The sequence below is a fragment of the Chenopodium quinoa genome, unplaced genomic scaffold (assembly GCF_001683475.1).
Source record: "Chenopodium quinoa cultivar QQ74 unplaced genomic scaffold, ASM168347v1, whole genome shotgun sequence".
Lineage (NCBI taxonomy): Eukaryota > Viridiplantae > Streptophyta > Magnoliopsida > Caryophyllales > Amaranthaceae > Chenopodium > Chenopodium quinoa.
Window position 1 is genome coordinate 863,819 of NW_018745291.1, and position 26,150 is coordinate 889,968.

General features: G+C 34.8%; 3 protein-coding genes across 3 annotated transcripts; 1 reads left to right on the forward strand and 2 right to left on the reverse strand.

The window, feature by feature from the left end:
* Positions 1-1,372: 1,372 nt before the first annotated feature.
* LOC110712256 (putative disease resistance protein RGA3) lies at positions 1,373-3,825 on the reverse strand. Its single transcript, XM_021890717.1, has 4 exons — positions 3,279-3,825; positions 3,063-3,225; positions 1,760-2,897; positions 1,373-1,708 (listed from the first exon to the last, which is right to left on the reverse strand). Exons 1-4 carry the CDS (start codon positions 3,823-3,825, stop codon positions 1,373-1,375), a joined length of 2,184 nt encoding a protein of 727 aa, XP_021746409.1.
* A 169-nt stretch (positions 3,826-3,994) lies between these two features.
* On the reverse strand, positions 3,995-8,173 carry LOC110712224 (putative pentatricopeptide repeat-containing protein At3g15130). The gene is made up of 3 exons (XM_021890684.1): positions 5,407-8,173; positions 4,318-4,611; positions 3,995-4,123 (listed from the first exon to the last, which is right to left on the reverse strand). The coding sequence occupies exon 1, from the start codon at positions 7,815-7,817 to the stop codon at positions 5,733-5,735; it is 2,085 nt and encodes a 694-aa protein (XP_021746376.1). The 5' UTR covers positions 7,818-8,173; the 3' UTR covers positions 3,995-4,123; positions 4,318-4,611; positions 5,407-5,732.
* A 775-nt stretch (positions 8,174-8,948) lies between these two features.
* LOC110712211 (two-on-two hemoglobin-3-like) lies at positions 8,949-13,001 on the forward strand. The gene is made up of 4 exons (XM_021890671.1): positions 8,949-9,611; positions 9,904-10,034; positions 12,391-12,535; positions 12,614-13,001. The coding sequence occupies exons 1-4, from the start codon at positions 9,475-9,477 to the stop codon at positions 12,708-12,710; spliced, it is 510 nt and encodes a 169-aa protein (XP_021746363.1). The 5' UTR covers positions 8,949-9,474; the 3' UTR covers positions 12,711-13,001.
* Positions 13,002-26,150: the final 13,149 nt, after the last annotated feature.

A 26,150-nucleotide genomic window follows, 5' to 3' on the forward strand; every position in this document is an offset into this window, starting at 1 on the left:
AATGAGCACCGAAAAAATAAGATTAGTGGATTTAGAGTAGAGAAAGTATATTGGTAGAGAATTATAAGGAGGTGAAAGACTTATGTGTATAGTATGACTTCTAGTGTGTATGTATATTGATTGAATGCCAATGACATATATTTATAGTTGTGGATGGAGCATGGAAGAAATGGTCAGAAGATTCTAGAAATTTCTTCATCATTCTTGTATACACGATGTTCTAGAAAATTCATGAACCATATTTCTAGTTACTTCCAATGTCAAGAATTCTCTAGATCATTTTAGTGGCTTGCATGATATAAGCTAGTAGAGAAATCAGTAGAAAATTGAGGAGCAATACCAACCATGCTACATGTATTCAAAAGCTTCTAAAACATGAACAAACACTCCATCAAAATAATGGGCCTATTAAAATTTGGGTCACACCCAACATAAGTTTTTTGTCCCAGTTCATGTATATTTGAGTGCTGCTTTTTCCAGGAACTTTTTTACTGCAACATGACACATTTTTCGTTCGAACCATCCTAATTAGGAGGAAGGATTTAAGAGCATCCATTTTGAAAATTGAACTAAACTAAGTTGATCCGTCCTAAGTGGGGTCTTCTTAGATCCGTAATAATGTATATTTTTTTAATACTCCGTATGAAATTTTCATAATTTTTTCATTACGAGATTATAGATATTTCACGATAAAAATCCGCATATAAAACAATAAAGTGTGTCAGAACTTATTTTTTCTGATTTGATTTGGTCTAAACTTATTTTTTTTGATATAATCTGATCTGATCTGAATTGAACTTATATTTTCTGAATATAAGTAAAAATAAGTTGAACTAAACATGACCTTGTTACTCCTTATCAAGTTTATATATAATGCTACCAAGTGTACGATCGAACCTCTAATAGTTCTATCAATCATTGATTTTATATCGCCCTTTTAAAGTTTTTCTAAAAAAAATAAAAAAGAATGGAGGGGTATTATTGGTAGTCCCCTTCCTTTATATAATAGAGATTGGCAATGCTATCCGAGAAATACTACAAGAGTTGGCATAAATTGTAAGCACCTTGATGTCGCTTAAGGGAGGTCTCGAGTTCGAGCCTCACCGTATGTAGAATTTCTTGTTAGGAGACTTATCCAACATAAGCCAGTGTGGATCCGGATTTAGGTGAGTGGTGTGAGCATCCTAAAAAAAAAAAGGCAGGCACTGTATTTGAATTCCTAATAACATGACAAATAATTACACCTGAAGAAATACGTGAATTCCCTATGGCATATGATTCAACAGGTTGAAAAATTAGCTAGGCAACAGATAAAAAAAATAACTTTATTTACCAATTTTTTCATTCATCCCAGATGAACATTAGGATTGTATTAAATTAGAATCCAATCTTCGCCATCTGGTTGCTGACATCTCCTCTCTAAGTTCACACATTCCTTAATCTCAAGTCGTTGCAAAGATGTGAGGTCAGAAAAATACTTTGGAACTTGTTTCAACTTTGGACAATATTGAATCTCAACATGCTCTAAAGCAGATAGGGAAGCCATTGATTCAGGAAGATCAGCTATTGTTTGGCAAATATTGAATGACAAGCTGGCGAAGCTGATTGAGGTGTCCAATTGACTCTGGTAGATTTCTGAGATTATAAAGCCAACTGAGAGAGAGTTCCTGAAGTGTTGTGAGGCACTCAAAGCCCATTGGCAGGGGTTCTGGTATTGACATATCTGACACTTTCAAAGAGAGCAGAGATTCTGGAGTACTGGAACTACTGGTGAAGCTGATGAAGATACTGAAGATGCTTGGGCACCGAAAAGATGTAGCAGGAGATCCCCATGGCAGTTACTTGCCTCCAGAGACTGAAGGTTTGGCATCTGAGGCATTGATTTCAGTTCTGAGCAACCACTTACTCTAAGATTATAAAGGTGAGGGAGAATTAAGCATGATACATATTGATGATTATCGTGTTTATCTTGTTCACGATTTGCATCATGCTCTTCCACCCTTGTCCATCCTTTTAGTTGTGGCAAATTAACCAAACTCAGATGCTGTAAAGATGGGAAGTATGGTGTTTCAGATGAAACCATTCTATTATTATCACCAGTCTCTATCCACTCCAAGGCAATAAGCCCCCAAAGCTCAAGAGACTTAAGACAGCTACTTTCACTGAAGAATGGAAGATGTTTGCATCGGCTACAATCAGCTATGTGTATGAAAACAAGATTACTGAGCAGAGAAGAGAACTGATTCATCGCCCATTTTGGAAACCTCTCACCCTTCCAGTTTTTAGCTGTTAAAAATTTGAGAGTGGAAGGGAGCTGGAACAATTCCATCTGCATGTCATCTTCCTTCTGATATGTTCCAGCAGCTGCTTCTACATTTGAATGTGGCCATTCTAATGAGAGCTCGTGAAGCTTCCTACCCTTTAAAAATGGCGTGCCTTTTCGTATCACATGCTCCTCATGACCGTTCTGATAACAAATTTTAAGCTTTCCAGCAAGCTGAGTGAGGTGGGCTAGTGCATCCAACCCATTGTTATTTCCTACGATGAAGGCATCTAAGCTTTGTAGCTCTGTTAATTCCCCAAACCTAGGCGGAAGATCAATTAATATATCTCCAATATACAAGTGCTTCAAATGACACAGCTTATGAAAGCCTACTGGTAGCTCTCGAACCCTTGAATGTCGAAGGTCCAAAGTTTGCAAGAAGTCGAGGTTTGAGATGCACTCAGGAAGAGTTTCAGAGGAGAAACCAAGTCTGAGGTATCTCAAGTGTTGTAGCTCGCCTATGGAATTCAAACAATGTTTACAATTCACCACGGCTAAATCCAAAGCTTGCAAACCCTTGTTATTCTCCAGCATTAAACTCAAGTTAGGAATAGTAATAAACTCACATGATTTCCTAGGAAGGAAAAAGAGAGAGTTCAGATGTCTGGCATCATTAATCCAGAGTGGTGGTTTCCAATATGAGTTAACAATAAAGCTCATATGCTGAATTCTGCATGATCAACTTCCTCAGTAGGATTTTCAATTAAACGATAGTTGCCTCATGTGTCGTGTCAAATACTTCGCTACCTCATGTACTAAAACCCGGACCTTGTAGTAGATTATGAGACCATTTTTATCTCTTCTGCAACTATCAAATAAATTTTTGTTTCCAAGAAGGGCCTCAATCACTTCTTTGAAAGGCTCTGTGAACTTCTGTTGAGCATCCCAAAGCTGGTAAAATTCTACGTTGTTGAATTCGTAATCAAGTGGAAACAGCAAAATGAAATACAAGTACTGTGAATTGATAAAATTTGCTTTGCAAGATCGTGTACATTGTGAACAACTTCACTGAAGTACTGCCACTTTGAAAGAGGTTGAGAAGAAAGAATAAGAGCCACAATTCTTATGACATGGGGATTATTGTTACACCTCTTAAGAATTTCAAGAGAAATATCTCTCAAATGGGAATTTATGTCCTGTTCTCCTACTTCTCTGAATGCTATACTTTGAAAGAAAGCTAAGTAGTCGGCATGGTGGAGCGGTCTCAATAGAAAGGGTGCTCCATTAGCCAGTGGGAGTTTATGGAGGACATGAGGTTGTAGAGATGTGGAGCTGGAGGTGACTAATATTTTGGATCCGGGCATAGAATAGGCAAAAGTAGACAATAAGGGCTTTAATAAATCAAACCACTTTTCACCATCCTCATTTGAAATGTCTTCCAATACAAGCAAATACTTTTGGTAATCAAGTGATTGATGATCTATTATCCGTAAAATCTCTTTACTGCTACGAACTCCAGAAATGTCCTCCCATCTGATCCAGTCTCTATCGTCAAAAAGCATTTTGACTTCCTCATGGTGATAAAGATGGTACACCAAAGAAGTTATGCCGCAGCCGGGAATTCATGAATGATAAAAATTGAGACTCGAGAAGAATTATTTGAATCTGAGGCCAACAACAACCTAGCAATGTCCTCCATCTCTTTCGGTCTCAATATCATTTTTCCTATCTCCTTTGGTCTCAATATCTTTCTTTCATTTGTATACAAACTGTCACCGACTAACATTAAACTCTTAGAGACATCATGCAGATGATCCATATATGTATCATTTGCTCTTGAATAAGTTACATTTTTAGTTCCTACATTTAAAAAACAAAGAGTTACAACAATCGTGTACCTGCTAACTTATAATCCTAATCTATCTCAGTTTACTACATTTGCAAAAACTTTTTAGACAAAATAAATACTAGTATTAGCTAGCAGGTCATGTAATTGAATCAGCTAGTCAGTTCATGAAAAAATCAATGTAGAAACTGAAGTGTGGTATGCATACCTTCACATAACAAGAGCAGCTGGTCCTCCACATTTTTTAAGGGAACTACGATCATGTCTATGATAATGAGATCTGTGTAAGCTTCTCTGTTCATTACTCGGATTTCCTTCTGCCAACAGTCTAGCAGAGACCTAATAATACGCATGATCTTATCAAACTCATCCATTTCTATGTCCATAATTCTACCTCTACATACATCATCTCATACTAAGTAAAGAATGGCCTCTCTCCAGTGGGTTTATTCTCATGGCTTCTCAAAGCTCAATGTTGAATTTCCATTGTGAAACAGATTTTCTGCATAATCAAAAAAACAATTTTTTTAGATAGACGTACCAGAGATAGTATGAGGATGCTATATGTAACTTATTCAGAGCACTCCTTGCCTAAGTCATACTAACAGGGAAAAAACAGAAGAGCAACATGCAACATCTACTAGAGAGCCTCTATGAACTATGAGTGTAACATTACAGAGACTTATCCAGAAAAGAGGACAAACCAGTTCAAAGTAAGGCAAAAACCCATCATTGGTTTTACTTTTTTCAGCTTTTACTGATCACAATAGCATAGGAAACAAAAAAAAAAAAACACTACTGTGCTTAAGATACTCCGTTCTTGAGATCAATAAATAGGCATCACAACCAATTGGTTATTGGTGCAGTGGTGATTGGGACTGCACTTGGTAGGGAGGACTGCGTGTTCAATCCCCCGCAACAACAATTGGGAGGGGACTGGATTCTGTAAGCTAACCACCCAGAACTGAGCCCCGAATCCGGATTAGCCCAAATGGTAAACTGGGTGAAACACCAAGAAAAAAAAGAGAAAAAAAAAAAAAAAAGAAATAATAAATAAACAAACAGGCATCACAGCTAGGTTTTTTTATAACACGAGAATAGCTACATACACAAAAGCTGAGCCTATATGTGAATTCCTTTGTATCAACTTAAGTTATTTTGAGTATATAACTATATAAGCATTATTCAACAGGCTGAAACGTGATTAGTATAAGATGACACATGGAGAAACTGAGAATAATAACATAAACTCAGGTTTGCAAGTTTCACCAATAATATCTTATATTCAGATTCTTACAGTGATGACATTGAGGTTCTGCTCCTTATGTTGCAAAATATATGGATAAAAGGCAGGTAAACCTTCATTGTCACTGATTATATGCATACAGAACAGCATCAGCCTGGGAAGGACAAGGTAGAAAATGCTGAACTGCAAAGAATCTTCTTTGACCAACGATCAATTACAAATAATCATGTGATTCCAATGTTTACAGATTCAGTTTTTTACTCTTAGCATTTGATATCATCATGAAAGCCATTCAAGCAGGAGTATACAGAAGTCATTAACACAGCATCCACAAGTTCCTCCATTTGGCGAGAATATGAAAGAAGTCACAATCTAAATTACCAATAGTCTCCACAAGAACATACCCCATCCTGGAATTTATGAAACCTATTAGCATCCCGAACAATAAACACTTTCTCTAAAACCTTAGATAAACCTTTGATGAACTCATGACAATCGCCACAAACCCTCAAATTTTTGAAAACCCTAATCACTTTTGTGTTTTCTTCCTTTCCACCACACAATAGTGCCAGTCCAATTGCCAGCTTCTCGCTGTGGAGTCTCAAATTTTCCACCTTAGACTCTTCTTCAACGTCATGCAATGCAAATCTTATTTCTTGAGAATAACCCAACTCTTGTTTCAATCTCCTCTCCAATTCTTTCAACAAATCGTGGATTTTATCAGTGAGTGGATGTGTATCATCTCCTCCATAGAAGAAATGGACCTTTTTGTCTATCTCAACCCAGCTCTGGCCTGCCTCTTTCCTTAACCCCTTCTTCCTTACTGTTTCTCTAAGCTGCTGACACTCCTTCCAGTAGCCAGCATTAGCATAAAGGTTTGACATCAAAATATAATTGACTGGATTATCTCCGTCCAACTCCAAGATGACCTTTCCTATTTCTTTTCCGAGTTCCAAGTCCCCAAAAACTTTACAAGCACTCAACAATGTCTGCCACACACCTATATTTGGTTTCATTGGCATACTTTTTATGAGATTTCTAGCTTCAGAAAGCTGCCCAGCTCGACCTAGGAGATCAACCATGCAAGAATAGTGCTCCACCTCTGCCTTAATCCAACGATCATTGCACAGCATAGAAAAGTATTCTTCACATTCTTTCACCAGCCCTGAATGGCTACAAGCTGATAGGATAGCCAAGTAAGTTACCCTATCAGGCCTTACATTTTCTGACAGCATTTTATTGAAGAGAATTACTGCTTCTTTCCCTAGACCATATTTCCCATAGCCAGTGATCATAACTGTATACGAAACTCTATTTTTCACAGGCATTTCACAGTAAAATCTCTCCGCTTCTTCCATCAAACCGCATTTGTGATACAAGTCAGCAATTGAGTTACCAACTTCAGGTTCTAAACCAGAGGGTACCTTAATAATATAAGCATGAAGCTGCTTCCCTTGCTCCACGAAAGCAAAATCAGCAAAGACTCCAATTAAACCTGACAGAGTATATGAATCTATTTGTATGTTGCTCTCTCTAAGTTGTCTAAACACATCTATAGCCTCCAAAAAATAGCCCTCTTGTGCATAACCCAAAACCAGAGAAGCCCAGGAAACAACACTTCTATTTTCAATGAGATCAAATAGCTTCCGGGCCTCAACCAAGCACCCACACCTTACATACAAGTCAATAAGTGCACCTACAAGAGCTGTCTGGGCGAAAATAGGAAATCCTCTTGTGATCAAGGCAGCATGGATTTGAGTACCACCGAAAATCACCCCAATAACGCCACAAGCTTTGAGGACAGACGTAAAAGTGAACTCGTCAGGAAACATGCCCTCTTTCTGCATCTTCTGAAACAATTTAACAGAACTCTTGCCGTCGCCTTGAGAACTATACCCTGCTATAATAGTATTCCAAGCAATGAGACTCTTCACACCCATCTCATCAAAAGCTTGAACTGCATCACTAATTCTTGCACACTTTGCATACATATCAACAACAGAATTACCCACAACAGGAAACCATTGATACCCAGCTTTCGCGCAAAACCCATGAACTTGCATTCCTTTTTCAGGGATACCTAAACGACTACATGCCTTAAAACAGGCAGAGAAAGTGTATTCATTTGGTCTAACATCAGAAAAAGTCATCTCATATAAAAGGGACAATGCACCTTCAGCATTATCACCCTGATGCAAAATTCCACATATAAGAGCTGTCCAAGAAACAACATTTCTTTGAAGCATTTTATCAAACACCTTATATGCATTGTCGACACTTCGGCATTTACAGTACATATCTACAAGATCATTGCTTATAATCATATCAGACCAAAAACCCATTTTCACTACAGCTGTATGAGCCTGCTTCCCTTGTTCGAGACACAAATTCTTTGAACATTCCCTCAAAAACTTTGAAATTCTCAACTGTTCTCTCCTTAGTAAGCTTAGAGATTGGTTCATTGAAGATTATGTTATCACGTGACTAGAAATTTTGATTCAATTCGGTATCACAATTATTTACAATTGTTAGATAAACAGATAAAATTCATCACACCCAGTGAATAAAGAGAGGAAAATACAATTCAATACAAAATGATTTGATTTAGCAGAATTTTGCTGAAGCTATATGTTTTATACAGAACCACTCGAAAAAAACCAAGTCTTTTTTTTTTTTTTTTTTTTTTTTTTTTTTTGAAATTCTAATACTAAGGAGTTCACTTTTCCACGCTGCATCCTCCCTTTTAAAAATTCCACGTTGTAACTTCAAGGTCCATTTATTGACTAAACCTTGCCGTTAATCTTCCGTTACATGTTGTTGTTAGTGGGGCCCACTTTACACCTATATAATTTTTTCCTCGATTTTCGTGCTAAACAATATTTCGTGAATGGTTTTAGGGGTTATTTTAACCCTTATGAATCCAAATTGAGCTCGGATTTTGCAAAAAAATAACGTAGAAACCCCATTTTGTGAATTCGGATTTCCGTAGTTAAATTTAACATTTACAAAACGGGGCTTTTATGTTTTTTTTTTTTTTTTTGTCAAATTCAAGCTCAATTTGGTTCATTAAGCCCAAAATAGCCCCTAAAACTTTTAACGGAATATTTTTTCAACACGCAAATCGAGGAAAAAAATATTATAAAGTGCAAAGTGGGTCCCACTAACGGTGACCGTTACGGTAGGATAACGGCAAAATCACTATTGAGACATAATTGTAAGTTGAAGGTTACGGTATGTATTTTCAAAAGGAGGGGAGCACATTTTGAAAAAGTCGATACTTGAGAATTATGGGGTAGAATTTCCCTTTTTTTTGTTTTTTATTATTTATTTTTTTTATTAAAAAAGCCCTAAAAAGTTAAAACATTTCAACTCCGAGTTGATCAAAAGTCAATACTTTTTGGTCTTCTTCGTTTAAAATGATGGGATGGATTAGAGGAAGGTTTGGCTTGACCTTAATTTATATAACCATTATGTATTTATGTTACATTTTTAAAGACACAATATTAATTTAAGAATGAATAACATAATTTTGATGATAAACATACTACAAAAATACTGATTCATTCAAATTTCAGTCCACCCCAAAACCAAAGCTCAGTTATGGTTCATTTAGCTTCACTAATAATCGACAACACCAAAATTAACTTCAATAACATTAAAAAAACTCAAATTATTCACCCCATGGGCCGTGGTATGATTGGTATCTATGGGCTTCCCTCCACCAATATAAGTGAAGTTGTCACATTGGTGATTGGTCGGTTTAAAACGCAAACTTTTTACTTTTGCACCATGCTAACCTCACCATGTCTCCATAATCAATTGAGAAATAAACACCAAAAAACAAAAAAAAAACAAATCAATTGAGAAATTCCCCTTCCTTTTTAACGCAAACTCCCAATCAAATATTCTATTCAGCCCACAGTTTTCCCCCCAAATATATTCTCTAACTTAATCATAATAAACTCATAAATACCATCATGAATCATGCATAAATGAAGGCATATTCACATCTCTTCCTTATTTTGTAAGAATATTTCAATTCTACGCTTCTATTTATTCAAGAAGTACTTCCCAAATTCCCAAATCAGCTTGAATTTTTTGTAAAATAGCCCAAAAAAAATGCAGTCACTTCAGCAGAAGGCTTCCGAGTACAGTGGAATTAATACTGATGATGCTTTTGGAATTGATGACACCAATCTTTTCGAAAAATTGGGCCTTCAAACTTTCATTGATCTTTCCACCAATTTCTATACCAGGTTCTAATTCTTATTTTAGTTCATTTTTTTGGTATATTTGAGGGAAATTTGCTACTTTTTTGAGTTGGTTTATTATTATTGTTATTAATGTGTTCTTGTTGATTAATTATTCAAAAATTTTGCAACTTTGTGAATTGGGTTTTAAATTGCAACTTATTTGGTATTTTGAGAGAAATTTGCAACTTTTTTGATGTGGGGTTCTTGATTATTAATGTGTTCTTGCTCGAAAATTTGCAACTTCATTGAATTGGGAAAATTTGGCAAATTTTTTGAAATTGGTTAATGATGACAGGGTTTATGATGATGAGGAAGAATGGTTTAGGTCGATATTTGCAAATTCGAAGAAAGAGGATGCAATTCAGAATCAATATGAGTTCTTTGTTCAGAGAATGGGTGGCCCACCTCTGTTTTCTCAGAGAAGAGGTACTATTATGCCTTCCAAATTACTTGCTTTGTTCTAATTTAATCTTCACTGTCTTCATTTTAATCTATTTTGGTGTAAAGTTTTGGACTTCTTTTAATGATTTTATTTATTTATCTTGAGTAACATACAAACATACAAATTGCACAAAAATTAGCCTTGTAAAACTATTTATCTTAGTTTTGATTTCATGCTCGGATGGAGATTTCGTATCCGATGTATTTGTGGTGTGTTGAGGTTGTTCTGCAATTTGTATGGAGCTATTAGAGGAAAGTGTGAAAAAGAAAACTAGAAAAGATTTTAGACATTTTGATTGTATTAGTAATTTGTCGTTTGGTTGAACACGGAAAGTTACACTTCTTGGAAAGATTCCAAGGAATTTCGTTTCATGTTTGGCTCGATAAAGAAAGCAAGTAATTTCACTCCAATTAGCTAGGGGGATCAGGTAAGCCACTTTCTTTGTTGTGTTGGAAGTAGAAATACAGAATTCTTCCTTGGAAGAAGTTGCACGTTCTATGCTTTTGTTTAGTAAACAAATTGTGCTTTTCATATCAGTGAAATGATCGTTTTGTGTTGATTTAGTTGTCTGTATGATAGAGATGTTATTCTGCTTTCTGGTGAACAAGGTCAGGAGGCTGAGCGTCTTTATTTATTTGTTGAGAAAACTATCAAACCCTTGTTCTGACTGTTTGAAGGTGAAGCACTTGCTGAACTTTAGAAATTAAATTATAGCTTCAAAGAGTGATACAAAGAGTGATACTTTTCTAATAACTTAATAATTATATACTCCCTCTGTCTCTTAATGTTCTTGTTTTGACTTTTTTGTGATACAATCATGTCCGAAAAAGAAGAGCGTTTTAGAGGAGGGAGTATAAGTTGAAAAAATTATTGGCCAAAGTTTAACCTCAAAGTGTGAAATTGTGATCCACTCTTCTGCAAGAGTCTACTTTCTTTTAGGTGCATGCTTAATAGAAGCGGTTGTACATCTGTGATGTTTGCTGTGTTATTCTTCTTTCCTTGAAAATGCCCAGAAATCCATTTCCCTTTCCATTTGAGCCTTGTGATCTTCATCTCCCAGCGGGTTGCTACCTTGTCAAAGTGATCAATACCATTATTAGAGAAAATGGTTGAAGTAGTTAGCAAAAAGCAAACAGCACAATCAAGAAATAAGATAGTAAAAGAGACAAGAATTTGGAATGCGGGAAAGTCCTTTAAGCAAATTACTTGAAGATTATAAAACCCACCCAAAGCAAGGAGAATTGTTGTATTGATTTCAATAAGTGTCTATAAGAGTAATCACTCAATAATTTCCACTCTAAAGCACAAGGGTTATGAAACAAAAACCCTAGCTCTCAATGTGTTTCTCTCAATTTGTGGATAAATAACAAAATAACCCCAAATGGGTATTTATACCCCTGACATATCTAATCAGAGTATCAGATCAGAACTGAGTGTTAGCCTAGTAGATAAAACAGAAGCTATTGATTGTTCTGGACACCAGCAGCACGGACATGCTGCCCCTGTTTGAGTCAGTACAGAGAGCTCATAGTAAAATAGCTATAACTTTTTTGTTTCTTATCAAAATCAAGCTTATGACCGATCATTGTAAAGCTGTTGATACAAGCTTTCACCTCCAATTGAACCATCTTAAAGTTCAAAGTAGTTTGAGAGATAGGCCCAGTTGAAGTTGACCCATTCACTTCTTCTTTGCTTATCACAAGCAATTCATCCCTTAGCTTCTATGTCAAACCTCAATTGATTCTCGAGTCATATTCCAAAAATCAGATTATATTATTAATATAAAGGAACTGTGAAATCTTAGCTAGTGGATATTGTATAATTACACAGTTGCTGTACTTTGTCTAAAAAATGTTAGATTGGTTGAAAGTGTTGTGCAGGCATAGATTGCTTGACAGTTGCCACCAGACATTAGTCGTCAAAGTTCCTTGTGAAGTTCTGGAACGCAATCGAAACATTTAGACTAAAATATTCTTGGTTCCATCAACTTGTACTTCTAATTAGATATTGCACCTTTCTGTGAGTGGAACTCTGTCAGCTTAAAAAAAATTTGATCACTAATGACTGTTTTCGGGTGCAACATAATGCACAACTTTTTTAAGGACAAATCAGCATACATGCTCAATTGTTTGTCACCATACAGGGTCACTGTTTGTCGTTGTTCACTGATGTTTGGGACTCTCCTTGTGTTCTCATATTCTGATTTAGGAACCAAAATGTGTTCTCATCTTCAGGGATTCTTGTATGGAATCATGGTCTTCTACTTAAAGTTTGTTTTTTGTGTATTATTCAAGTCTTCTGGTAGCCTGGATTTGCTAAACTTAAGGCCTTTGGTTTCAGGTCATCCTGCTCTGATTGCACGTCACAGGCCATTTTCAGTGACTCACCAAGCCGCTGAAAGGTGGCTGCATCATATGCAACAAGCCCTGGACAATACTCCGGACATTGATTCTGATTCGAAAACTAAGATGATGAACTTCTTCAGGTAACATATAATTTCCTGGATGTCAAACACGCTAATTTTTTTTTCTTATAAATTTCTGATGACTTGCGTATTTCCCAGGCACACAGCTTTTTTTCTCGTTGCAGGAGATGAGTTGAAATCTCGAAACCAGCCAGTTGCATGCAAGCATGCAGCTAATAAACCTTCTGAAGAATGACATCCTGAGGAAATCATTCGCTCGATTAATATTTAATGCGAACATTCATTACGAACAGTTACTTGAGCTGCTTATTGATCAAAAGGGGCAAAAGCCTTGTAGTAATAGGAATTAGGAAAGCATGGAGTTTTTCAGCATTATACTCTCATTTGTCTTAAAACAGATGAAATTCACAAAATCTAAAGAAGGTGTGGTGATTGGTCTTCCTATGGAATTTGTAATAATTTTTTACTAGAAATTTATCATATCTAATTTCTAATACTAATGAAGTATGTGCTTTTGAAAGCAGTATTCACTATCCAGTAGAGACTACGTTCTATGCATTTGCAGCTGATGATATAATTGGTATAGTACATTTTGGTCATCTAGGACAAGACACAAGACAAAGAGTACAGTAATGCTGGCAATCTAGCATCACCCATATAAAATCTCTAGCTCATGGAGTTACTCCTATCGGTAATTGGTTTTAGGATGTATAAAGGTGGGCATGGGCCGTGCCGGCCCGCAGACGGCACGATGGTGGCACGGCCTGGCACGAGCTCGCCACAGGCACAGCATGGTGGCCTAGGCGTGGGCCGTGCTGTGAACAAAATTTTTGGAAATCGGCACGACACGGTCCCAGGCACGGTCATTTGGCCCATAGGCGCGGCACGGCCAGGCACGACCCAGCACGGCATGCGGCCAGCCAGGCACGGCCCGTGCATAACGAATTAACGGCCATAAACGGCTACTTTCTTCCAACAGCCATAAACGGCTATATTAACGGCTACTTTCAGCTTCCTAATTCTTATAAATACTTCACTTCTTCCTCCAGTTTTTTCCACAAATCATCAACTCATCTATTCTCATATCTCTTATTCTCTAATTCCTACTCTCTTATAATCTTTACTTCTCAACAAAAAAAAGGGCTACTTTCTTCCAACAGCCATAAACAGCTATATTAACGGCTACTTTCAGCTCCCTAATTCCTATAAATACTTCACTTCTTCCTCCATTTTTTTCCACAAATCATCAACTCATCTATTCTCATATCTCTTATTCTCTTAATCTCTAATTCCTACTCTCTTATAATCTTTACTTCTCAAAAAAAAAAAAAAAAAAAAAAAAAATCTCATATATTCTTTAATTCTCTAATTCTCTCAATTATAAAAATTAAAAAAAAATATATATAAGTTCGGGAAATTAATTAGCAGACAGCAATTGAAACGTCGTTGTAAGATCTAACTCAACGTTATTTTAATTTGTTGTTGTTGTTGTTGTTGTTGTTGTTGTTGTTGTTGTTATTATTATTATTATTATTATTATTATTATTATTATTATTATTATATTATTATTATTATTATATTATTATTATTATTATTATTATTATTAATGTATTATTATTGTTATAATTATTGTTTTTGTTATTATTATTGTTGTTATTATTATTGTTATTGTTATTATTATTTGTATTATTATTTATTATTGTTATTATTATTTGTATTATTATTATTGTTGATATTATAATTGTTATTATTATTAATCATGGCATCAAACCTGAACCCTTCTTCCTCCTCTAGGAAAGCCAAGTCAAAACGTACTAGTACTAGTAGGGAATCACCAAATCCAAACACTTCAATGCCCCCCAACATGCCCAATCCAAACACTTCCACCCCCTTCTTCCATCCCCAAACAATGGAAGGATTCGAATAATTTGACTATTCTCCTTGGAATATGTCTAGTTCGGGATTTCAACTAAACCAATTCTCACCTCATTTATACGGCTCACAACATGAACCTTCTTATCAAAGTACCCAATGTAGCCAAACAAATGCCACCAAGTCAAGTGAACAATCCACCCAAATTCCAAACACATTAGAATGGTGTACCGAAGAGGAACTTGTCAATACCAATTGAAAGAGTAATGTTTGGGGATATCTTCAATTAAGCAGAGATGGAACCAAAGACAAGTGTAAGACATGTAGCAAAATTTACTCGGCTGAAACCAAGGGACGGACGGGACACCTTAGTAGACATATAAAAAAATGTGGTGGTCCATCTAGTGATCCAACTCAACCCAAAAAATTTCAATTTCATCCACATGACTTCACTTACAATTATGAGAGAGATAGAGATGAACTTGAGAGAATGTTAGTAATTGGGAGAATGTTAGTACATGCCGAACAACCTTTTTTAAATCTATCCAATCTAATATAACGTGACATTTAATCTAATCACAATAATATCTATTGGTGACGTACGTGGCTCTACATTTGGTGAAAACTTGGAATGCCCCGGGCATTGCCCAAGATACCCATTTTAAATAGTGTACTTATTTATGGGCATGTTTTGTAATTTTAATAATAACAATTTTTTTTTTTTTTTTTAAATGTTAGATGCAAAAGAGGGTAGAAACACTATCTATTATTCTTTTTTTACGTTTGTTATTAATTTTTTTTTTATTTTGTAAGTTGCACTATATTCACTTGGTCTACTACGACCAATGTTTGTAAATTATACATAAAAAATATGTAATTAAGATATTGTTTATCAAAGTTCTATGTCGACATATTTTTTTACATGTAAAATCAACATATATATATATATATATATAACGAAAATCAACAGATTATATTATTGGCCTAATTGGACCATTTGTAATACGAAGTATATGGTTGGTAAATGGGCTACAACGCCTTTGTAAAACCCGTAAAGTTCTAATACCTTAATAACATTGATCTGAATTCACTTCAAGATTCTCTTATATTGTACAGTTTCTTTTGTGTCCTAATTTTAGTAGTTTTTTTTTTTACTTCTTTAATTTCATTAACAAAATCACAAACATACACAAAAATATTACAACCAAATATGAAGAATACTTGCTTCAAAAGCATTAATGGTAAATCAATGGTAGACTAAAAAAAAAATTAATGATACATGACCATATTATAATTATAATTACGTGGTTATTTGTATAAGTTTAAAATTCTATTGTTAATTGGATATTCATATTAATTATATTATGGGGGTGTGTTGCTATAAGTAAAATTCTATTGTCAATAAAAAGATAATTTTTTTCAAAAGAATTATAAATTATTTTATGTATACTTTTTTATCCTAAACTAATCTATCCAATCTTATCTAACATGCCATCTAATCTAATCACAATAATACCTATGCTATTTGTCACTTACGTGGCACGACACTTGGCAAAAAGATGGCATGGCAAAACTTATACTCCGTAATTGGCTGAATTTAACATAATTTTAAACAATGTATAGTATCAATTACATCAGTAGGTGGCCAAGGTTTTATCAGAACATAGCACCATTACTAATGGGAACATTCGGACTGTCGGAGAACTATAATTCTTGTAGAAACATGTTCTATTATTTTATTTGTTTTATTTTGTTGTTTGCTGTAATTGGTTACTTACTATCCGTTTCAGAAAAATCAACATATTAGACTTTTTTTCATTATTTATATACTCACTTCAACTATAATTTTTTACAAACAAAATAAAAATATAATTTGTCATGAAAGATATTATTATATAAGTATTAACATAAAGTTTTATAAAAAATTTATTTAATAATTTTTACTAATATTTAATGTCGTATCACTGTAGTCTATAAAATGCATGCACTAAGTGAACACTATTAACTAAATATCAACTAATTTAGACGTAGTATATAGCAATTATTGAATTATCCATCCATAGATATTAAAACTCGAAATGTACCATCCTTAATTATTTGGCCCAAATAAGTAAAATCATTCAACTTATGCAAGATATATAATTCTAGCAGAGATAAACAATTCAAATGTATTGAAGAAATACGTACGTTATAACTTCTAGCAAGAACAATAACAACAGTGTTGCTAATTTAATTCACCTAAAGATTATAATTTCCAAAAAAAATACTCAACCAATAATCAACTAACGGATCAGGAATAGTGGCATCTTGACTGCAATTCATCTTCGTTAATTCCTCTAATGAAACTCCATCTTCGTTAGTAGTTTGATCATCCAGTGACACTTGAAGGTTAGATTCCCAATCACAATTTAGATCATCATCAAAATCCAGGTTCATTAATATACTTTGTAAATCTCCATCATTGTTGTCATATCCATTGTTATTATTGATTATTATTGACGACTCCACACATGATGTACCTTCACTTATATTGTTGTTGTCGTCCATTTTTTGTGTAGGAGGGTTATTGTTGTCCAATATTTTTCTACTTTCAACATTTTTATCTTCATTGCGAACTCTCTTTCTTTGCTCTTCGCAATTGAAGCTTTCTTTCCTTTTCTTGTTCATCTCAATCAAGTCTTTCTCCACTTTCTTGTGAACGTGGCAAAATACAATATTATCAACAACCTATCATTAGAAAAATAAATCATTATTATTACGAGTTAGAACTAAATCAAATAATAATCACATAGAATATCAAGAATTAATGCTTACATTAGAATCGATATTATTGTTGTTGTTGTGGTGTGTCTTAATGTAGTAATCTTTATCCATCTTGTACTCATGCAAGATCCAAGAAACACTATCACATTCATTCTTTTTGGAGTTCTTGAACTTAAATGACCTCTTGATACCAACTTTGACCATCTTGCCCTATACAACAATTTTACATTCTTCGTATCTATCTCCATCCCAAGTTCCTCCACCGGCCACTCGTTTAACTCTTTTGTTCGACTCACTTTGCTTCTTTAAAGTCGTAAAGAAGTAGAATTCGGTTTCATCACCGGTGGATTGACGATCAAATAGTTGTTGCGGTGACATCTCACCGTAAAGATCAATATCTCTTACATACCTGTCATATGGAGGAGGCAAAACAGGTTGCCCGACGACGAGTCTTTGAGGAAGGAAGTAGGAGAATATATCGGTAATGGAAGGTTGAAAGATGAAACCCACCATTAAACGATTATTTGGGTGTGCTAGGTTTCTAAGAGCCATAATATGATATTGATGATATGAAGACGATGGAATTGAAGAAGCTAATGAGGTATTATTGATGCTTAATTCTTGACCTAATCAATACTTAGTAGCTAAATATAGGTGACTAATGATGAATTGAGATGTTAGAAAATTTTATTATGTAAGTATATATAGGCCATAGGGGTTAATGGCAGTGCAGTGTGCTATCTAAAATTTCATCTTTTCAACTCTTTTAATTAACTTTATCTTTTCCGCATTTTTACTTAAGTATGATGATAAGATAAATAATAGATACCAATATATTTACTCGTGTACAAAGTTTCAAAAAATTCAAAAAAAAAAAAAAAAATCATAGATAATGTGAAAAAAAATAAATAGATAATGTGCAAATCTTCGAACCGGGCCACCAAATTAGAGTCTGTGTTTAGGTCCACTTGCAGTGTCTCCCACACTTTCTTCTTTGGGTTTAAAACTTCATCTGGCTCACCATCAAAACCTGAAAACTTGACTCTCTCCCCAACAGGTGCTTCTTTAGGTGGCTCAACTAATTCAACCTGGATTTAAGGGTGGACATATAGTTACATTACTATTAACAAAGAAAATAATGTTACTTGACACAAACTCAAGTTGATGGGTAAAATTTCAATATTTTTGCAACTGACCTTGGTGTGCTCGCTGTTGGAAGCCGCAAGGACCATAGTGTGAGACTTTATCCCCCTCATGGAAGCTGGCTTCAAGTTGCAAAGAACACAGACCTTCCGGTTCTGCCAACAAAGCAGACATCAGCAAGATCTCTAGTGTTTATGCAAAACCATTTGAAAATTCAAACATGGCACTTTTATCTGCAAACAAGCATTCATATATTCATATACAATAACAAAGCTACAAAGCAAGGTAAAGCGGTAAGACTCTCTGAATAAACAATAATAATCACGGAGCAGATGCATCCATACTACGCCATGATCAGCACTGGACTCATCCACATAATAACAACGGAAAATTCCCTATTTCTCATAGTGAGAAACGAAATTTGTTTCTCATGGGGGCATTTTCGTGAATAAATCAACAACTTTTTCATTATTGTGGGCTCTACAATTGAATAAAGTTAAATAAAGTTGTTGGTTTATTTACAAAAATGTCATATGAGAAACAAATTTTGTTTCTCACTATGAGAAACTGGGGCTCCTCAATAACAACCCTGGAATGAATGACCTACCAAATGTTATAGCAAATAGCATATACTTTAATGAACCCACCAAACAAAAACATACTGTCCACCAAGCCTTGGTATGTCTTAGGTCGGTGACAGTTAAGGGAAGATAATATACACATGTGTCAGTACTACAGCTTTAAAAGGGTTGCATCATTGCTAGTAAATATTTCAGGGACTCACGAAAGCCATTTCCTTGACACTCATGATTCCAGAGCAAAAACACTTTGCTCTCTCTCAGCACCATATATAAAAACAATACTCACACAACAATGACGGCCTTCATGCAAGCCCTCAATCATGAGACAAATTCTTCAAGCCAGGTAACTAGGAAAGTAACATGCCCTTAGAGGCTAAAGCTATATACATATAGCATCACAAAGCCAAGAGTAGCTCAATTTGTTTCCTTGACACTCGTGACCCCAAAGCAAAAAGAAGTTGATCTATTCCAGCAAGAAAACCAAACACAAGCACAGTAAATTCACCACACAAGAATGATGAAATACACAAGTTACAAAGCCAACTCAAGGTTCCAGCTCCCATACTTTTGGCCTATCCCTTTCTGGCTTTCTCAATCTCAAAAGCAGATTCCCAATTCAAGTATTCTTTCTTAGTCTTATAGACTTATAGAGTTATAGTAATGAAAACCAATTTTCGCAAAGCAACATTATGGATGTTTTATCATCACAATACATGGACAAATCCAAGGTTTAGGTACTAGATTAATATTACCATTAGATAGAAAATAGAATATTTTGTATTTTAACACCAGACAAAAATCCGAAAATGGTTTTTAACACCCCTATAAAAAAAATTATTTTAACACCAGACAAATTTTTAAAAAAAATGGATTTTACCACCACTTAACTGATTCCGTTTAGGAATCCTTTAAGTGGGGCCATGAAGCCACATGTCGCTTTATTATTGGCCAAAAATAGAAAAAAAACCTAAAACTACCCACCACCGCCCACCACTGCCACCTCGACCCACAGCCACCGACGCACCACCTCCCCCTCCCTCACCGACCGACCTAAACCCATCCCCACCCTTTTCCTATAGCCCTAAACCACCCCAAAACCACCTACCTACAGCCAGCGTTCTCTAAGAACGGCCACGAATTCGGCCATTGATGGCCGAAATCGGCTGGTGAAGGCCACTCAGCCCCAAAACCGGCCGATTTCAGCCATTAATGGCCGAATTCGTGGTCGTTTTGGGGAAGAAGGGTTGCGGATTAGGGTTTTATCCATTAGTGGTTTGGTGGTTTTGGGGCGGATTAGGGCTGTGGAGGGGGAGGGGGAGTGTTTAGGTGTGTTGGGTAAGGGAGGGGGAGGGGATGCGCAGGTGTTTGGCTGGCCGCTGCGTTGGGTGAAGGTGGCTGGGTGCGCAGTGGTGGGGCTGGGTAGATTTAGGATTTTTTTTTTCTTTTTATTTTTAATTTTTATTTTTTTAAAAACAAGTAAAATGGTGACACGTGTCACTGTGGCACTGTGGACCCCACTTAACAGAATTTTTGGATGGAGACCGTTAAGTGGTGGTAAAAACCATTTTTGTATAATTTGTCTGGTGTTAAAATATTTTATGGGGGTGTTAAAAATAATTTTCGGGTTTTTATCTAGTGTTAAATACAATTTATGGATGTGAGTTATCTCATAATGAGGGGCACCAAGGTGGCACATCAGTAAGCAATTATCAATTAAACAAATTTCTAAATTCAAATTTATTCACTCTAGCTAATACCAAAACAACAATAATCACCGTTACTAAATTCAAAACTCAAAAAAATACTCAATAAAAAGGAAATTGATAATAAATGTGTTATCAGAAGGTGTAGCAACAACTAATTTAAGAACAAAACCCTGAACACAACCGCCATAAGAGCTTTGCAAGACTAGCAAAATTAATTTTTCTTCTTCTTCCTACTACGATGTTCTCTCTCCTCTTTTTGACTGGGCTATTTTTGGAGGGATATAGTAAGAGTGTTGAAGGCATAGGCGCATCACACACCGATGTAGCATCAGATTGTCGGAAATCGAAGCCGCCGCACCAGATCTATCGGATTAATACAAACCCTTGGTGCCCCTCATTACGAGATAACTCAAATCCATAAATTATAGGAAACCCTAACCATATGAATTGAAAATCCACCAAAAAATGAAGAAAAGCGTGAATATCTATTACTCCAATCTGATCTGAAAGAAAATTTAGGAACTTTGGAATCACTCTAAAAATCAACATTTTTCTAGAAGTCCGGGAATTTGGAGTTTTTTAATTTGTAACTCTGATAACGGAGATAAGAGAACATCGGGAGTTAAAATATATGTGGTCTTTAATTTCGAATTTCAAAATTTTGGGTATAAAATACGGAGGGAAAGAATATAATATTGAAAATTTAGCAGTCGTTACGTTAGCTCTTGTTGCCGTTGTATTATCCAATCTAATGCAACGACATATAAGGGACCGTTGCATTAGATATGATATATAATTTAGTGTTGTATTAGTAGTTAATCATACCGTTGCATCAGGCTATCTATTGTGACGACATTGAATAGGGCGTTGCATTAGCTCATTTTTTGGCGTTGCATTTGATTGAAAATGTAGTAGTGGTATATTGATCGATGCATTAGACTTTATTAAAAAAAATTAAAAAAAATTGGGATTAAGGGTTTAATTTTAAAAACTACTTTAATTTGTAACAATTTTAGGTTGGTGCCCATATTATTATTGATATGACTTTTAAATAGTAGAACAATAAAATATAAACATGTATTTAATTTGGAATTGAAAATTTCTTAAAAAAATTTTGTTGCCATAATAATAATAATAATAATAATAATAATAATAATAATAATAATAATAATAATAATAATAATATATTACAAAATGAAAATTAAAATTGAAGTTAATGAGGTTTGATTTTTTTTTTTTTTTGGGGGAGGGGGTTGGTAAGGATTACCGGGCCGGAACCTCTCATAGGTCCTCCCTGCCCGGGTTAGAGGGCTAGGCACTTTGAAACTTGAAAGCGGAGGGAATGGGTAGGTAAGGGAATCCCCACCCCAAAGTGCATCTTGTGAGAAGCAAACGTTACCACTAGACCATATATTTTCAATTGAAATAAACTTTATTGCACTATTAAGGTTTTGAGAGTCATTTTAGACTTTTAGTCTTTGAAGATATAATTTGAGGTGTGGCAAAAAAATTATAGAAATGTCTCAATTTGCGTGACACCTGTTTAATGCCAAATTAGATCTTGTATTGACACGTGGCGCTGGCCGATGAAAATGCGCATAAAGGCCTTAAAAGCTCAAATCCCGAGAAACCTTGGAAAGCGGCACAACCTTAGACATGTATCATGTCCGTAGAGGACAGCCAATGGTTTTAGGTCATATAAGAAAGATCTTTATAAAACAGAGACAGTATTCTCTTATAGGATTATACTAGTAATTAAATGCTAAAAAAAAATAATAATGAAAATAAATTAATTAGGATCACGCACAGGTTCACAGCAGCTATGGCATGTGAAGGCCTCTAATATCCTCAAAAAGCATCTTTATACTTTATTAAATTTGAAATAAAGAAACCATCATACTTTAAGGGTAAACAATAATAATGTAATTAAGTTAATCTTATACTTATGTTTTTGTCTTACGTATAAATTTGTACCTTGCTTTCATAGAACACAAAGGATCATGCGAAGCACTTAAATCACAAGCTCAAACTTTATGCACAGCAAAAGGAATTTGTCACATCAATAAATTCAGAAATTTTGTACAAATCAAATAATGATATTATAATATTTCATGATCTAGATCCTATTGATATTATTATATCCATATTGTACGTTTGTACTGTTGTTCGTTCAATATCATTAAATAAACTTGCATAGAATTGGCAAACCTCGTATCACTGGTATATAACTTAATCAAGTTACTTATTCACCAAATGTACTTGACCATTGATGATAATTACCTAAGAATAAGGGTGTTTAACTATATTGATGATGCAAATTTAATATTTGTCTCGAGGGCTAATATCATATACTCCATTCATGAATTAAATTAAATTTCAAATGATTTTAAGATAACAGACTTATTATACTTCCGAAAAAAGTACAAACCAAGCCACATTGCTCATTTAACAACATATTCTAACACATGATGAAGTATAATTAGAGGATGCTTAGAAGTGTAACCAATTTAGCTAGTTCGTTGACATTTAATCAACTCATTCATGATGAAGATTATGTTTGTGCTATATACACAACTTTTCCTCATGAATGTTAAATAAGCTAATTTGTTACTTTCAATTTCAAAATTTTCATAGTACTTCTTCAAAGTTATTACACTCTATCTGTATTCCTCAAATATATTGGGCAGGAAAAATTTAAGGAAGCATAATTTTATATCAAGATCAAAACTTTTACACAATGTATCTTGATACACAGCATCAAACTATGCTAATTACTTTTACTGCCCTTTACTTAACACTAATCACCCACTAATCAAGCTTAACACAAAGTTGAGGAAGTAAAAAAGAAGAGGAATACATAAAGCTAGAACCTATGTTTATGAACAATCTTAGATGGATCAGCAAATCGGGCAGAAAATGAGCGGGTCAAGTACTCGGGCTCCTTACACTCTAACCCTTCATCAAAGTTCCTTGCGTATGCTTCAGGGTCATAAGCTGAAATTGCTGAGCCATGATTATGATGATGATTAAAGCTGTAATTAGCGCGTAAAATCCTCAGTTTTTCTCTCTTAATCCTGTTCCATAACACCTTCCATTTGGACCGTTGATCATGATCATGATCATGATTATCATCATCATGTTGATCACATTTTTGGCCTAATCTGATACATTGTTGTTGTTGGTTAAATTTTTCTCTTCTAATAAATGAAATGCTTCTTCCAAATGTGAAGCTTTGGCTCTTCTTGGAGTTCCATTCTTTGATGCCCATTTTTTTTGGAAGTTTTGGTGTGTTTTGTTTAGTTGAGTGGTGTGAGACTGAGGTAAAAGAAGTGTAGTTTATTTATAGAGAATTTTATAGGGATTTGAAAAAGGCTGCTTTGTTTTATAAATATTCTCTTAGCTTTTCTTTTTATCTTGTTTATTTTTCTTTCTTTTGCTAATCAGTAATCACTGGCTCTAATTTTGAGAGCATATGGCTCAAGGCTCAACTTGGCTTTTGCTTTTGGGGTCAAGTTAGTGCCTTTAGTAGAAATTCCATTCATATGACAAAAACGTGCATACTTCCTCTATTTCAAGATGAAAACTTTGTATATTATTTTGTCTTTCGATAATTAGAGATATTAATGAACAAAGTAATTTGTTAGCAATTAAATGTAAAAGTCAAAATACTAAAATTTAAAAGAAACCGATGAAGAATCATGGATACATGGGTGAACTACAAATTTAGTCTCAAAACACATAGAACAATCGAACATTTGCAAAGTTGAATTTGAGAGTACTAATCATTTATTTGAATATAGTACATCTGTTGCCTATATTATATAGGTAATTCTAAATTCTGGTCGATGTAAAGGCATTTCAAGAACAACAACTAGAAGATCTGAATAAAAAGTACGGAGTAGAAGGATATGCAAATAAACCAATAAGGGTGACCAAAGCGCTTCAAGTAGTAGTCATTGACTGCAACTAGGAACCAATAAAGATATATGGGTGCTACATCAAGGTGCTCGTGAAGTATTAATGGAGGGTGACTAAGTAGAAGTGCAAAATTTATACTATACACTAGGAGACACCGAGAATGATGCTCCAAGCTTGCAGCGGTGTGCTCTAAATTACTAGTGTGAAGGGGTGGACCGATGTAGTGCACACTCCCTCTCATGCACATATCCGACATGTGTAATGCACGGGCTAATAGAAAGCAAGTACTACATGTCTACATGTGATGCTTGATGTATCTAATAATTTACCCCTAACAATATTTCATAGAAATATGTTTCATTTTATATATAGTCTGATTTGTATATAAATGAAAACTAACCCATTTAATTGAGGTAGTATAAGTTTTTGAAAAATTTATATAAATCATAGGTCATATTAGTTTTTTGAATTTTATGTTATTGAGTAACTGGATTCACGCTCAAAGAATTTCACAGAATACTTTATGTATCTTTTAATATTATGAAAGTATAAATATAGATGAATCTAATCAGATTTCTCATAACTATATTTTTCTTTAATCATAAATTATTAAAGCTAGTTCAAATAGAGTATAAACTGTATAAGTCAAAATGTTAGTCATCCATCAACACCTACTTCTACATTACATGTGTTGTAGATTTAAGATTTGTATGCCAAACTGTTGTGAATGTATTGGGCTTCGATTGTATATCCAAATGGATAATTTCTTACGGAGAAGTGCGCAGGAGAAGATCAAAAAATAATATTGCTGCGTTGTTGGGCTGATGTGATCTTTCTGGGCCATATTATTTTTGGATTGACATAAAGGTTGGACCATTACATAATTTACATTGTGTGTTTTGTACACGGGTTTGTTAGATGGACGACCAACTGCTATTCGATTGCACATGTTTCTGTTGGGCTGTAATGTGGACGTGTGGTTTTTACCTCATGGGTCAGTAACTCAGTATGGTGTAGGATAGCTTTCTACCTAGTAACTTTGCTATCATATACGGAGTAATATATACACGATTATTCACCAATTGAGGGTGCTTGAGGCTCACTTGGTAAGAATCTTATCTCATATTCCGGAGATGTGGGGCTCGAATCCCCTATATCATTTATCGTTTGTACAAGTATTTTTTATATGACGACCAAAAATTTTGGTCAAGGAATTAGCTATGCTACAATGCTAGTTTGATCTCATAGTTGAGTCTTGTGGTAATAACGATGTGGAAGTAGTTCTATAATAAAATGGTACACATGTGGTACCTAATACCGATTTCATTGCAATCAGCCTGTTTGCCAGCTAGCCAAAGAAATGTTTTTAACTCCGCCTTGAGGCTTGTAAACAAAAGCATGGAGTAGCTAACTAAGCCGACGACTGTGCCTTTAACTACGCTTCTATAGTTTTAATTAACTATACTTACACTTTTGTGAGATTTACATTAGAAAAAATATAGTCATTTAGATTCGTTTCAATAAATATTTCAAATTTATCAATCAATTTTTTTTCCCAAAGTCTCTTCATTCTCATCAGCACGAGTTGGATCTCCACACACGGATGACCATATTAATACTAGGTCAACAATTTTCTTACCCTTAAAATTGCCCACCATTGCCTCGGATACAGCTTCTCTCCGATAATTTACT

What these genes read in the sequence shown, in the direction of transcription:
- LOC110712256 (XM_021890717.1), bottom strand. Translation starts at nt 3,825, where the DNA reads ATGCTTTTTGACGATAGAGACTGGATCAGATGGGAGGACATTTCTGGA. An exon ending in GCAAATTTTATCAATTCACA is followed by an intron (nt 3,226 to 3,278) that starts GTACTTGTATTT and finishes TCAACAACGTAG; the next exon opens with AATTTTACCAGCTTTGGGAT. An exon ending in TTAGTACATGAGGTAGCGAA is followed by an intron (nt 2,898 to 3,062) that starts GTATTTGACACG and finishes TTTCCTTCCTAG; the next exon opens with GAAATCATGTGAGTTTATTA.
- LOC110712224 (XM_021890684.1), bottom strand. Translation starts at nt 7,817, where the DNA reads ATGAACCAATCTCTAAGCTTACTAAGGAGAGAACAGTTGAGAATTTCA.
- LOC110712211 (XM_021890671.1), top strand. Translation starts at nt 9,475, where the DNA reads ATGCAGTCACTTCAGCAGAAGGCTTCCGAGTACAGTGGAATTAATACT. An exon ending in TCTGTTTTCTCAGAGAAGAG is followed by an intron (nt 10,035 to 12,390) that starts GTACTATTATGC and finishes CTTTGGTTTCAG; the next exon opens with GTCATCCTGCTCTGATTGCA. An exon ending in AAGATGATGAACTTCTTCAG is followed by an intron (nt 12,536 to 12,613) that starts GTAACATATAAT and finishes CGTATTTCCCAG; the next exon opens with GCACACAGCTTTTTTTCTCG.